The 12,551-nt window shown below is 36.2% G+C and overlaps 1 protein-coding gene and 1 pseudogene across 1 annotated transcript; one reads left to right on the top strand and one right to left on the bottom strand.

Moving 5' to 3' along the window:
- The first annotated feature begins 2,952 nt into the window (after nucleotides 1–2,952).
- LOC114490174 lies at nucleotides 2,953–3,985 on the top strand (annotated as a pseudogene).
- Nucleotides 3,986–10,007: 6,022 nt separating this feature from the next.
- On the bottom strand, nucleotides 10,008–11,143 carry LOC114490173 (olfactory receptor 5T2-like). Its single transcript, XM_028504101.2, has one exon. The coding sequence runs from the start codon at nucleotides 10,974–10,976 to the stop codon at nucleotides 10,008–10,010; it is 969 nt and encodes a 322-aa protein (XP_028359902.1). The 5' UTR covers nucleotides 10,977–11,143.
- Between the last annotated feature and the right edge of the window lie 1,408 nt (nucleotides 11,144–12,551).

Here is a 12,551-nt window from a genome sequence, read left to right as displayed (position 1 = left end):
CAGGTGACCTGTGTGTATCTTTGGTGTGTTTTAATAAATTATACAGCTCACAATCCTCTTTATGTTCTAATCCAGACACAGAAGATGAACAGAGGAAAAACTAAAATTAGAGTAAAGTTCATTAGACTTAATCCAATAGAGAAATGTTCATGCAAAGTAATTATCACAAAATGAAAATATTACATGTAGATAAGATCAAGATATCTAGTTCAAAGCTCTGGTCACCTCTGTTTTTCAATGATGTCGTTATACCATTAGTGTTGAGGACCAATATTACCTAATTTTTGAAAGTGAGTACATGTAGTGACAACACTTCATACATGTGCATGTTAAATTTATAATACAAATTGACATATTTTAAAAACTTGTTTTAAGTGCTCATTTTACATATCTAATTCATCTGTGTTTGTGCATTATTGCATCTGCTCTGCTATTTAAATATACTGCTCTTTAAAGAAGAGTAAATTGTGGAGGGAAGCTAACGTCACACATGACTTTTATACGATCTGAAGAGAAACCAGAGTATCACACGTGACTTTTAATGATGGAGCTGAGCACATACTTTCAAATTCTAGATATTATGTCATTTTCCTTGTACCGGGGGTGTCATGGAATTGATGAAAAGAGCTGTTTGGGGTGGAGCTTTTTATTGTAATCTTTAACAGCATTACAACACAGATTGACAGCAGCACATTTATCAAAGTTTGTTTTGTTACTTTTGTCTCTTTTGTTCTGACCGCACCAACATAATTTTCTTTCATCAGACCCTCTCTTTGATCAATTGTCATGTCATCCTTTACCATGGGATTCATTAAATTTAAAAGAACTGTGTTTTTTCAATCTATTTTGTAAGAATGGAAGGTGGGAATGGAGGCAAATGTACTTGAACAACAATAAAATATATAATAAAATGATTTTAAAAAGAAAAACAACAAGTTCATGTAGTAATATGTTTAGGTCATCCCCAAAGCTATTATTACTATAGTATATTGAAGAATCGCATATGTAATTTCTTTGGGGAGCAATATTTTTAAATGTTGATGAACTTCAAATCACAGAAAATGTCAAATGCTTTACAAACAGTGAGAGGCAGTTTCATGCACAACAAAAACTTTCAGAATTTTTATTTTTAAATAAAGCAGCAAAACTGAGATTTGAAAAAAAGATTTTTTAAATGAAATGAAGTATTGAAAAGGATTTTATTGTGTCAGAGTAGCTCGAAAACATTCAGTTCTCAGAATAAATGGTTAAAGCTCCAACATATGTTGCAAAGTTTTTGTTTCAGTACACAGTTTTCAAACTAAATTCTTCCTTCTCTGATGTTGGATATGAGTAGTTTCTGTTTTCTTTCCTTTAATCTTCCCAATAATTGCATGATACTGTTTTCTCCTGCTATTGACAATTCTTCAAGGCAGTCCTGACTTGCTCTTTCCCAGAATATTGTTAGTATGTGCTTTGTTCTCTAGTTTTGTTTTTTGTTTTTGCAAAGGGTGATTTTATTAATTCTTAAGCATACATAGACAAACACACATAAATGTACAGGAAAAGACACAGAGCGGAAGGACCACCAGAGCAACAGTTATCTCTGGAGGATACAGCAAATCAGGTGGAAGGAGGAACTGGAAGGAGAGTGTCGTTTTGCTCTCTGTATTTCTGCACTTGGGGAATTTTTTTATAAGCAAAGATTTATATATTACTTACAATGTATACTTTTGAAAATATAATAAATAGACAAATATGTAAATGAGCAATATGAACAGTGAAAACAACTTTACTGAAGTGAATGCAGTGTTTTAACCATCAGAGTTTTCTAGGAAAAAGTAGTAGGATTTCTCAGTCTTTGATTCCAAACTGGTTCCCTCTCTCATTAATGGGCTCATGTTAACATACTGAAACTGGAGCTTGAATTAAAATGAATGTACAAAATATAATTAGCAGCAGACTATGTGTCCTTCAGACTGACTCAGATTTCTAGGGTGGATATAAAAAATTAAATAAATGAATGTGATAACACACTTGAACGAAATGCTACCCTTCCACTGGTGTTAGTTATACGATGGCTAAAATGACACCATCAGTTCAGGTTCCTGTATCACTGACTCATGTTTAAACAAGCATTGGACCATGAAGAAAGATTTTTTCTATAACTTCTAGCTGACTTCCTGGGTTCATTTACTTTTAAATAAAAGTTTCTGTCTAGGTGTGATGATTATTTCTTATTCTTCTTATATGTCTAGTTACTGATCTTTCTGAACTTATCAGAAAGCAATCATCACACTGTTGACCATGTCCATGAGTCCTTTTCCCTTTACCCTCAATCCCTGCACCCTGTAATATCCCACCCACACTACTTGTCATCTGCTCTCCCTCTATGAGACTATCTGTGTCTTACTTGTTAGTTCAGTTTGTTCCTTAGATTCCACATATGAGTTATTTTTTATTCAGTGACATAAGGGAGTAGGAAGATTTTAGAGTGTAACTCATAGTATATTACAATTCATTATGCTGTTAGTGTGTCAAACAAATCTAATTTAACATATTCTATATTTAAACTCATTTTAAAGATTCGCTTTAGTAATATAGTTCACTTTCAATACTTATTTTGATTTGAGATAAAAATTAATGTCATAATAATATAAAAAATGTTTTTAGTTGTTTGTTTGTGTTTCAATGTCACTTAGTAGGAAAACAACTAATGGAATTCATTGGTGAATTACCAATTTGACTTCACAGTTTTTAAATAACATGAGTTGAGCCTGGGAGTTTAAAACCCACATTATCCATTTGATTCTGTAGTGAGCGGCATCAACCTTTGACCCTTGGCCATGGTCCCTGGTTTTGGAAGAGCAGATGAGAAATTATTCACTGAAAAGAAATAAACTATGGGAGTAAAAGACAGAAAACTGTACTTGAACAACAATTAAAATAAAATAAAAAAGAAGCAATATGAAGACATAGGTCACTTTAACTGAGTCACAAACTTGTTCATTTGGTCAGAACACTATGAATAGTAATGTTATAAATATCTTCAAGTTCTTTTGCTGAGATTTCAACATGAAGAATGCCACTGAAGTTACTACATTTGTGCTGAAGGGCTTCACAGACAATCTAGAACTGCAAATTATCTTCTTCTTTCTTTTTCTGGCAATTTACCTGTTTACTCTGATGGGAAATTTAGGGCTGATTGTATTGGTCATTGGGGATTCCAGGCTCCACAACCCCATGTACTATTTTCTGAGTGTGCTTATCATCAGTGGATGCCTGCTTTTCCTCAGTAATTACTCCAAATATGTTAGTAGATTTTCTGTCAAGGAATAAAGTCATTTCACTCCTTGGATGTGCAACACAGATGTTTCTCTGCAGTTACTTTTGGACCACGAATGCTTCCTCTTGGCTGCAATGGCATATGATCGCTATGTGGCAATCTACAACCCTCTCCTGTATGCAGTCAGCATGTCACCCAGAGTCTATGTGCCACTCATCATTGCTTCCTATGTCAGTGGCATTTTGCATGCCTGTGTGCACACAGTGGCCACATTTAGGCCTACCCTTCTGTGCCTCCAATGAAATCAGACATGTCTTTTGTGACGTCCCTCCCCTCCTTGCTATTGCCTGTTCTGACACTCACACAAACAGCTTCTACTCTTCTACTTTGTGGGTCGCCTGTTGAAATAGTCACTCTGCTGATTGTCCTGATCTCCTATGGCTTCATTCTGTTGGCCATTCTGAGGATGCATTCTGCAGAGGGGAGGAGAAAGTGTTCTCTACATGTGGCTCTCACCTAACTGGAGTGTCAGTTTTTCATGGAACAATCCTCTTCATGTATGTGAGACCAAGTTCCAGCTACGCTTTGGACCATGACATGATAGTGTCAACCTTTTATACCATCATGATTCCCATGCTGAATCCCCTCATCTACAGTCTGAGGAACAAAGATGTGAAAGAGGCAATGAAAAGAATCTTTTGGAAAATGGTGTATGAATAAAGTACATTTCTCTCTAACCATTAAATATAAATAAAATAAGGATGATATTTATCTTCTCAAAAAGTTATAATAAATGTTTTTGTTTTAGCATACTAGTGTCTTCTTATTCATCTTACACATTTTTCCTTTTAAGATCACAGTGAAACTTGCACCTGTGCAGTTTCTACACAAGCAAGGAAAACTGTATCATCCATTTGTTTCTTAATTAATTTGTTCTCAGAAACACAGCACACACACATATATTTACATGTATGCTGATAGTGACTGCATTAGTTTTTCAGCTCTGCAGTCACAAAGTACAATAGACTAGTTAGTGTTTATACCACATAAATTTATTTCTCAGCGTTCTGTAATCTAGAAGTCTGAGATCAAGTTAAAGCAGGTTGATTTCTTCTGGGATTTTTCTCTGGTTCATACACAGCCATCTTCTACCTGTGTCTTCACCTGTTGTTTTCTGAATGTCTGGGTCCTATTATCCTTTCTTATAAAGATACTAGCCATATTGGATAAGGGACCACCCACATACCGTATTCTAACTTAATAACCTTTACAAAGCCCTCATTTTCTAATAAAGTCATATCGTGCAGTACAAGGTGTAAGAATTTCAACATAAATACTAGTACATATTTTGCGTATTAGCATACATATAGTCAGATACCAGATACACATGTAATCTTTTCTTTAAATGCACATTATTCAGTTTTACCTTCATAGGACTCCAGTTCAATTACAAATACCTTTATGATTATATCTGACAAGCTTGAGCAAATGCTACCTAATTTATTCACCATTGGCAAAAATATTACTTTGTATATTGTTGTTCAAGTATAGTTGTCTCTGATTCCCAACAACCACTCTCCCCTGCCCCACCCTCAATCCTAACCCTCCTTTGGTTTTGTTCTTGGGTCCTCTATACATGTTCCTTGATGACACTACCCTTCCTTCCCCCATTACCTTTCTTCCCTCCCCTCAGGTTACTGTCAGTTTGTTCTTTATTTCAATGTCTCTGGTCATATTTCGCTTGCTTGTTTGTTTTGTTAATTAGGTTCCACTTATAGGTGAGATCATGTGGTACTGTCTTTTCACTGCCTGGCTCATTTCACTTAGCATAATGTTTTCCAGTCCCATCTATGCTGTCGAGAAGGGTAGGAGCTCCTTCTTTCTTTCTGCTGTATTCCATTCTGTAAATGTGCCACAGTTTTTTGATCCACTCATTAACTGATGGGCACTTAAGTTGCTCCCAACACTTGACCATTGTAAATTGTGTTGCTATGAACACTGGGGTGCATAGGTTCTTTTGGGTTACTGTTTCAGCATCCTTAGGATATAACCCACCAGTGGAATTGCCAGGTCAAAAGGCAGTTCCATTTTTAGTATTTGAGAAAATTCCGTACTATTTTCCACAGTGGCTGCACCAGTCCGAATTTCCACTGACAGTGCACTAAGGGATTCCTTTTCTGCTCAACCTTGCCAGCTCTTGTTCTTTGTTGATTTGTTTATGGTGGCTGTTCTGAAAGGTGTGAAGTGGTATCTCATTGTGGTTTTAATTTGCATCTCTCTGATGGCTACTGTTGATGAGAATCCTTTCATATGCCTCTGTATGTCCTTCTTGGAGAAATATCTATTCAGGTGTTTTGCCCATTTTTTAATTGAATTTTTTGTCTTCCAGGAGATACACCATTTGAGTTCTTTATGTATTTTGGAGATCAAACCCTTGTCCAAGGTATCATTGGCAAATATGTTTTCCCATATGGTTGGTTATTTTTTCATTTTGCTGATGTTTTCTTCAGTCATTCATAAGATTTTAATTTGATGAAGTCCCATTTGTTTATTCTTTCCTTTATGTCCTTTGCTCTAGTGGACATATGGGTAAAAATATCACTGTATGGAATATCTGAGATTTTCCTGCCTATGTTCTCCTCTAGGAATTTTATGGTGTTGTGCCTTGTATTTAATTCTTTTATCCATCTTGAGTTTATTTGTGTGTATGTTGTAAGTTGGTGATCGAGTTTCATTTTGTTACATGTGGCCACCCAGATACCACCATTTTTAAGAGATTATTTTTACTCCATTTTATGCTTCTGCCCCTTCGTCAAATATTAGTTGACCATAGAAACATGGGTTTCTTTCTGGGCTCTCTATTCTGTTCCATTGGTCTATATGTCTGTTCTTATGCCAGTACCAGAATGTTTTGATTACAGTAGGCCTTATAATATAGTTGGTATCAGGTATCCCTCCTACTTTGTTTTCAGTCTCAAAATTGCTGAAGCTATGGAGGGTTCATTTCTGGCTGCATATAAATTTTTGAAATGTTTGTTCCTATGCTGTGAAATATGTCACTGGTATTTTAATAGGGGATTGTGTTGAATCTATAAATTGCTTGATGTGAAAACTATAGCTCATATAACACTTACCACAGAATCATTGGTATCTGACTCTAGATCAAAGCACTCTGCTTCCTTCATTGGGTGTATGCCTTAGCAGCAATTCTAAGTACAGCCTGTGGTTTGGTGACCACAGGTAAGTGTTTGTGAATTCCTGGTGTCATTGCCATGCTTTCTGTGATGGTGCATTTCACTGTCTTTTATTATTTTGTCAAAAGCACAAACAGAATCCATTCTTTCATTTCTCACAATATACAGAGAGTAGGCATGAACAATTATAAAGATCATACTTAAACTCAAACACGACAAACGACATGCACAATTTAGAGGGTAAGGCACAACCAGCTTGCAGATGGGACTCTCCCCACAACTGAGCCCGAGTTCATCTTGACACTTTTTTCTAGAGGCCGAGTCCTGACCCAGTGCTGGTTCTGTTTTACTCTGACCCCTTGTACCCTGGGATGCCTGTGCAGATGCTCCCACTCCTCAGATCTTGGGCCCAGGGGCCAAGATACAGAAAAATGTACCTGCTGTGCTCATGTTCAACGCTGTTTCCCACAGACCTCACTTTCGTTGCAATTGCATGTGTCCTTCAAGAACAAATTTAAGTGGCAGTGATCTTTCCTTCTTCCCTCCTGTTTTCCTTTATTCTTTCCTTTTGTTTTTGTGACTACTATCAGTATCAATATTACAATTATTATTGTTAATTTATTTTTTTGTGAAAACCCTTTTAATTTCAGCAAAAAAGAATCTCCTTAGACCATAGAACACTAACAATACTTCTCTAAAGTAGAGTTATTAAATTTAAATAACACCTCAGCAGGACAAACACAAAACATCTCTTTTCATAATATATTCCCCTCAACAATTTTCCTGCATTTCTTTTCTCCTGTTGGAATTCTGTCCCCATGGCTATTCACCTATTGCTCTCCTTTAAGTGTTTCTTCTTAGTGATTTCTTTCTCTGTTGCCTACATTATAATTTTTCGTCACACTTTTTTCTTTCCTTTTCTTTAATTTTCAATTATCATTTATAATTAAGATTATTCTGCTGTAGTTTCAGACGTGCAGTAAAGTGGTTAGAAAATCATGTACTTCCCAGAGTTGCCCCCTCAGCTTCATGTATCCCATCTGACTCTGTAAATATTTATCTCAGTGTCATTGACTGTTTGAGGTCTGTCTGGAAAAAGTCCAGCCACTGTTACTATAACAAGAATGGTTTATGACATTGATGTAACCTGGCAGGCAAGGAGAATGGACTGGGAGGTGCATGTGTGAATAATGATGACTTCACTGCACTAGTCAGTGGGCATTGTAGACACCACTGAGTGAGCATGTTTTCTGTGTGGCCATCTCATTCAAAATGACTGAGAACAGCATGAATCTGCATCAAATTTTGTGTTAAGCTTGAGCATTTTTCTGCAAAAACTACTCAGATGATTCATAAGTCTTTTGGGGAAGATGCAATGACTGCTGCATAAATGAAAGTGAGGCACAAATTATTCAAGGATGGTTTAGAATCTGTTGAAAGTGACCCATGTTATGGAAGGCCTGTAACAAGCACACCACCTGAAATGCTGAATGTGTATGGGCTGCAATCAACAAAGTTTGGCGACTGACAGTGGGAGAACTAGGAGTTGACTTGGGGATTCCAAAATCTACTGCATCTTAGATTTTGACACAAGATCTTGGCATGAAATATGTTGTGGTAAAAGTTGTTCCATGGCTTCTGCTACCAAAACAAAAGGAACATTGTGCTGCAGTTGTTGATGACTTGATTCAAACCACTACCAATGAACCAGATGTCCTTAAGAAAAGCATAACCAGAAATGAATCATGGCTCTATGGATATGATCCAGACACAAAGGACTAGTCTTCCAATGGAAGTCACTTGGTTGTCCATGGCCCAAGAAGGATCAGCAAGTTGCAGCAATATCAAGACCATGTTAACTGTGTTTTTTTTGATTTTGAAAGTTTTTTTCCATCATGAGTATACCCCTCCAGGCCAAGCCAATTAATAAGTAGTACTGCATCAAGTTCTTCACTGGCTGGGAGATGCAATATGATGAAAATGGCTGACATTATAGGCAACTGGTGATTGGCAGCTTCATCGCAACAGGATGTCTGCCCATGCATCAAATCTCATGTAGAATTTTTTTGCATAACATCTAATCACCCATGTGACTCAGCCCTACCACCCCAGATTTGGCACCTTGCAACTTCTGGCTTTCCCAAAACTAAAATCACCTATGGAAAGAAAGAGGTTTCAGATCATTGATGAGACTCAGGAAAGTATGAGGGGGCAGCTGATGGCTACTGGGAGCAGTGTGTAAGGTTCCAAGGTACTTACTTTGAAGAGGATTGAGACATTATTGTCCTACCTACAATGTTTCTTGTATCTTGTATGTCGTCAATAAATGTCCCTGTTTTAAATTTTACATGGATGGATACTTTCTGGACAGACCTCATTGTTCCTGTGCTGTAATCTACATTTCTGTGGCTATCCTGTAACTACCAATTTGTAGTGGTTAATCCTTCTCTTTTTCCACCCATTCCTCCAACCTCTCTCTCCTATGACAACTGTCAGTCTGTTCACTGTGTCTATGAATCTGTTTCTACTTTGTTTGTTACCTTATTTTGTTCATTAGATTCCAGATAAAAGTGAAATCATATGGTACTTGTCTTTCTCTGATTGGCTTATTTCATTTAGTGTAATACTCTCTACACCCATCCATGCTGTTGCAGAGGGTAAGGTTTCTTTGTCCTTTATGGCCAAATGGTATTCCATTGTGTAAACTACCCCATTTTTTTCATCCATTCACCTACTGATGAGTACTTTGGCTGTTTTCAAATCTTGTCTGTTTAAACAACTCTGCAATGAACATAAAGGTGCATATATTTTTTCAAGTTAGTGTTTTAATTTTCTCTAGATATATTTCTAGAAGTGGAATTGTTGGGTCTTAAGGCAGTTTCATTTTTATATTTATAAAATATATTTCAACTTTTTAGATTTTTTATTTATTTTTTCACTGAATTTATTGAGGTGACATTGTTTAAGAAAATTATATATGCCTCAGGGTTCAGCTCTGTACTACATCATTTGTAAATTGGATTGTGTGTTCATCACCCCACGTTATGCCTCCTTCCATCACCACTTATCCTTGCTTTATCTTGCAGTTCTATTTTTAAGTTTTTGTAAGCTAGATTTTTAAAAGACTTTGTTTGTTTACTTTTTTAGGAGAGGGGAATGGAGTGAGAGAGGCAGTGAAAGAATCATTGAAGCAAAAGAGAAACACAGATCCATTGGCTGCTTCTTTTACATGCCCCAACCAGGGATGAAACCTATAACCCAGGCACGTGCCCTGACAGGGAACCTAACTGGAGACTGCTGAGTCTGTGGGATGATGCCCAAGTAGATGAGACACAGTGGTCAGGGCTCCATCTTCACATTTTTTATTAACTCCATACTGCTTCCCACAGCGGATGCACCAACCTGCATTCCCACTCATAGTGCACAAGGGTTTCCTTTTCTCCTCATCTTAGCAAATAACTGTTGATTTATTGATGATAGCCATTCTGGCAAGAAAAGCAAACATGTTCATCATATCTTTTTAAATATTGAGGCATAGAACATGCCTTTCAATTTTTTAATTCATTGTTAACTGTAAAAAGATACTTATTGAAAAACCCATTTTTCCCAAACACTCTTTTCATTGCCTTATGCACATCTTTGTTCCTCAGACTGTAGATGAGGGGATTCAGCATGGGAATCACGATGGTGTAAAATGTTGACACTATCATGTCATGGTCCAAAGCATAGCTGGAGCTTGGTCTCACATACATGAAGAGAATGGTTCCATGATAAATTGACACTCCAGTTAGGTGAGAGCCACATGTGGAGAAGACTTTTTTCCGCCCCTCAGCAGAACGCATCCTCAGAATGGCCAACAGAATTAAGCCATAGGAAATCAGGACAATCAGGATAGTGACAATCTCAATGGAGCCCACAAAGTAGAAGAGAAGAAGCTGGTTTGTGTGAGTGTCAGAACAGGCAATAGCAAGGAGGGGAGGGATGTCACAAAAGACATGTCTGATTTCACTGGAGGCGCAGAAGGATAGGCTAAATGTGGCCACTGTGTGTATAGAGGCATTTAAAATGCCTGCGATGTAAGAAGCAATGATGAGTGGCACATAGACTCTGGGTGACATGCTGACTGAATACAGGAGAGGGTTGTAGATTGCCACATAGCGATCATATGCCATTGCAGCCAAGAGGAAGCATTCCGTGGTCCCAAATGTAACACCAAGAAACATCTGTGATGCACATCCAAGGAATGAAATGACTTTATTCCTTGACAGAAAATCTACTAACATATTTGGAGTAATTACTGAGGAAAAGCAGGCATCCACTGATGACAGCACACACAGAAAATAGTACATGGGGTTGTGGAGCTGGGAATCCCCAATGACCAATACAATCAGCCCTAAATTTCCCATCAGAGTGAACAGGTAAATCACTAGAAACAGGAAGAATAAGATCATTTTCAGTTCTAGATTGTCTGTGAAGCCCTTAAGGACAAATGTAGTAACTTGAGTAACATTCTTCATGTTGAAATCTTATAAAACAAGTGTAAAGATATTTTTACAGTTATAATTTACTTACTACAAAAACAATAAGCAGAGCTGTGACTCAATATTGTGACACAAGGAGAGGGGAGCTATGTCCTCATATTATTTTTTAGCAATGTAGACCTTCCAAGTCGTGGATCAATAGATAGTGACAAGATGGTGGGACAAGTGTCCATGCCACTCACTGCAAAATTAAATGGAAAAGATGGGTGTCCAGTCACTATGTGAATCCATGACATTTCTGAAATCACTAGGTCAATTGATCATTTACAACTGTATTCTATTAGCTCTTTTCTGATTAAATCAGAAAATGCCAAGTGATTGGTTAAAAAATTCACTAAAATGCCAAGTGATTGGTTAAAAAATAATTTTCTTTTGATATTGATTCATATCAGATAGTATATCAGTGTGCAGAGCATTGAAATAGAAAGTCAGCATTCTAGACCTTTCATTAATGTTGTAAAATGATATACTATAAATTACTCATCCATAGAATGAGAATATCAATATTTATTCTACAACATTGGAGTAAAAATTGAAAAAATAAGCTAATAAAGTTGTATTTTGACAGTTATGTTCAATAGAGAATATGCTGAATTAGTTTTGGTCTACATAGTAGCTGCAGCCTGGATTGTATCATTTCATGAGCTAATGCATAAAAACTATTACCTCTATTAGATCTCCCTGGATTTATCTGAAAGAACAATTAAGAATTTTTTATGGATGATGTCTCATGATCACAGTAAGCCAAATTAAGCAATAAAATACAAACTTTAATGAAAATGATTAAATTTGTATTAGAAATATGACCAAAAGTCACAAGAAAAAAAATCAACCCCAATACAATTCTTGACATCAGTTTAACGACATACCTGTTTAGGAAAATTAACATAGGATTTAATTCGAAAGTGAGTGTTCATTGCCCTGGTCATGATTAAATGTCAGGTGTGAGATTAGGCTTCCTCTTCACTGTTTATTCCCCTTTAAAATAGTAATATGTTTGAATGACCAAGCAAATATGATAGCATATAGGCAGACTAATTAAATGTGTAAAGCAATACATGTATAAAGCAATTTCTTTCAAATATGTCAATTTGCCGTTACAAATTTATGATGACTATGTAATCGATCCTTTGTCATCAGATATATTTATTTTTAAAGCATTAGCAAATATTGGATCCCAAAATGAATATTATCACTAATCATTTAAAATATGTGACCTTCACCTTTAGTGAGATATCTCACTCCTTAGCTAAATTTACTATATTTGTCTTGTAATTATTTGTAATAAACACTGAGATGTTATTCTTTCAAGATTAAATCCAATGAATCATATTCTGATTATGATTTTTTCCTCTAACCACACAACTCATCACAATTTCATTTTCCACATTACTGTGGGCTTAATTTTACTTGGGAAAGTAAGATAGTAAAAGACTACAATGTTGAACACCAGCTACATTTTACTTGAATCAGGTATTTCTCCTAGAAGCCAAATAAATATTATATTTAGTATACATAAGTCAATATTAAAATACTGTGAAAGGATTCAGT

The sequence above is a fragment of the Phyllostomus discolor genome, chromosome 6 (assembly GCF_004126475.2).
Source record: "Phyllostomus discolor isolate MPI-MPIP mPhyDis1 chromosome 6, mPhyDis1.pri.v3, whole genome shotgun sequence".
Taxonomy (NCBI): domain Eukaryota; kingdom Metazoa; phylum Chordata; class Mammalia; order Chiroptera; family Phyllostomidae; genus Phyllostomus; species Phyllostomus discolor.
This window is presented reverse-complemented; position numbering and strand designations above follow the sequence as displayed.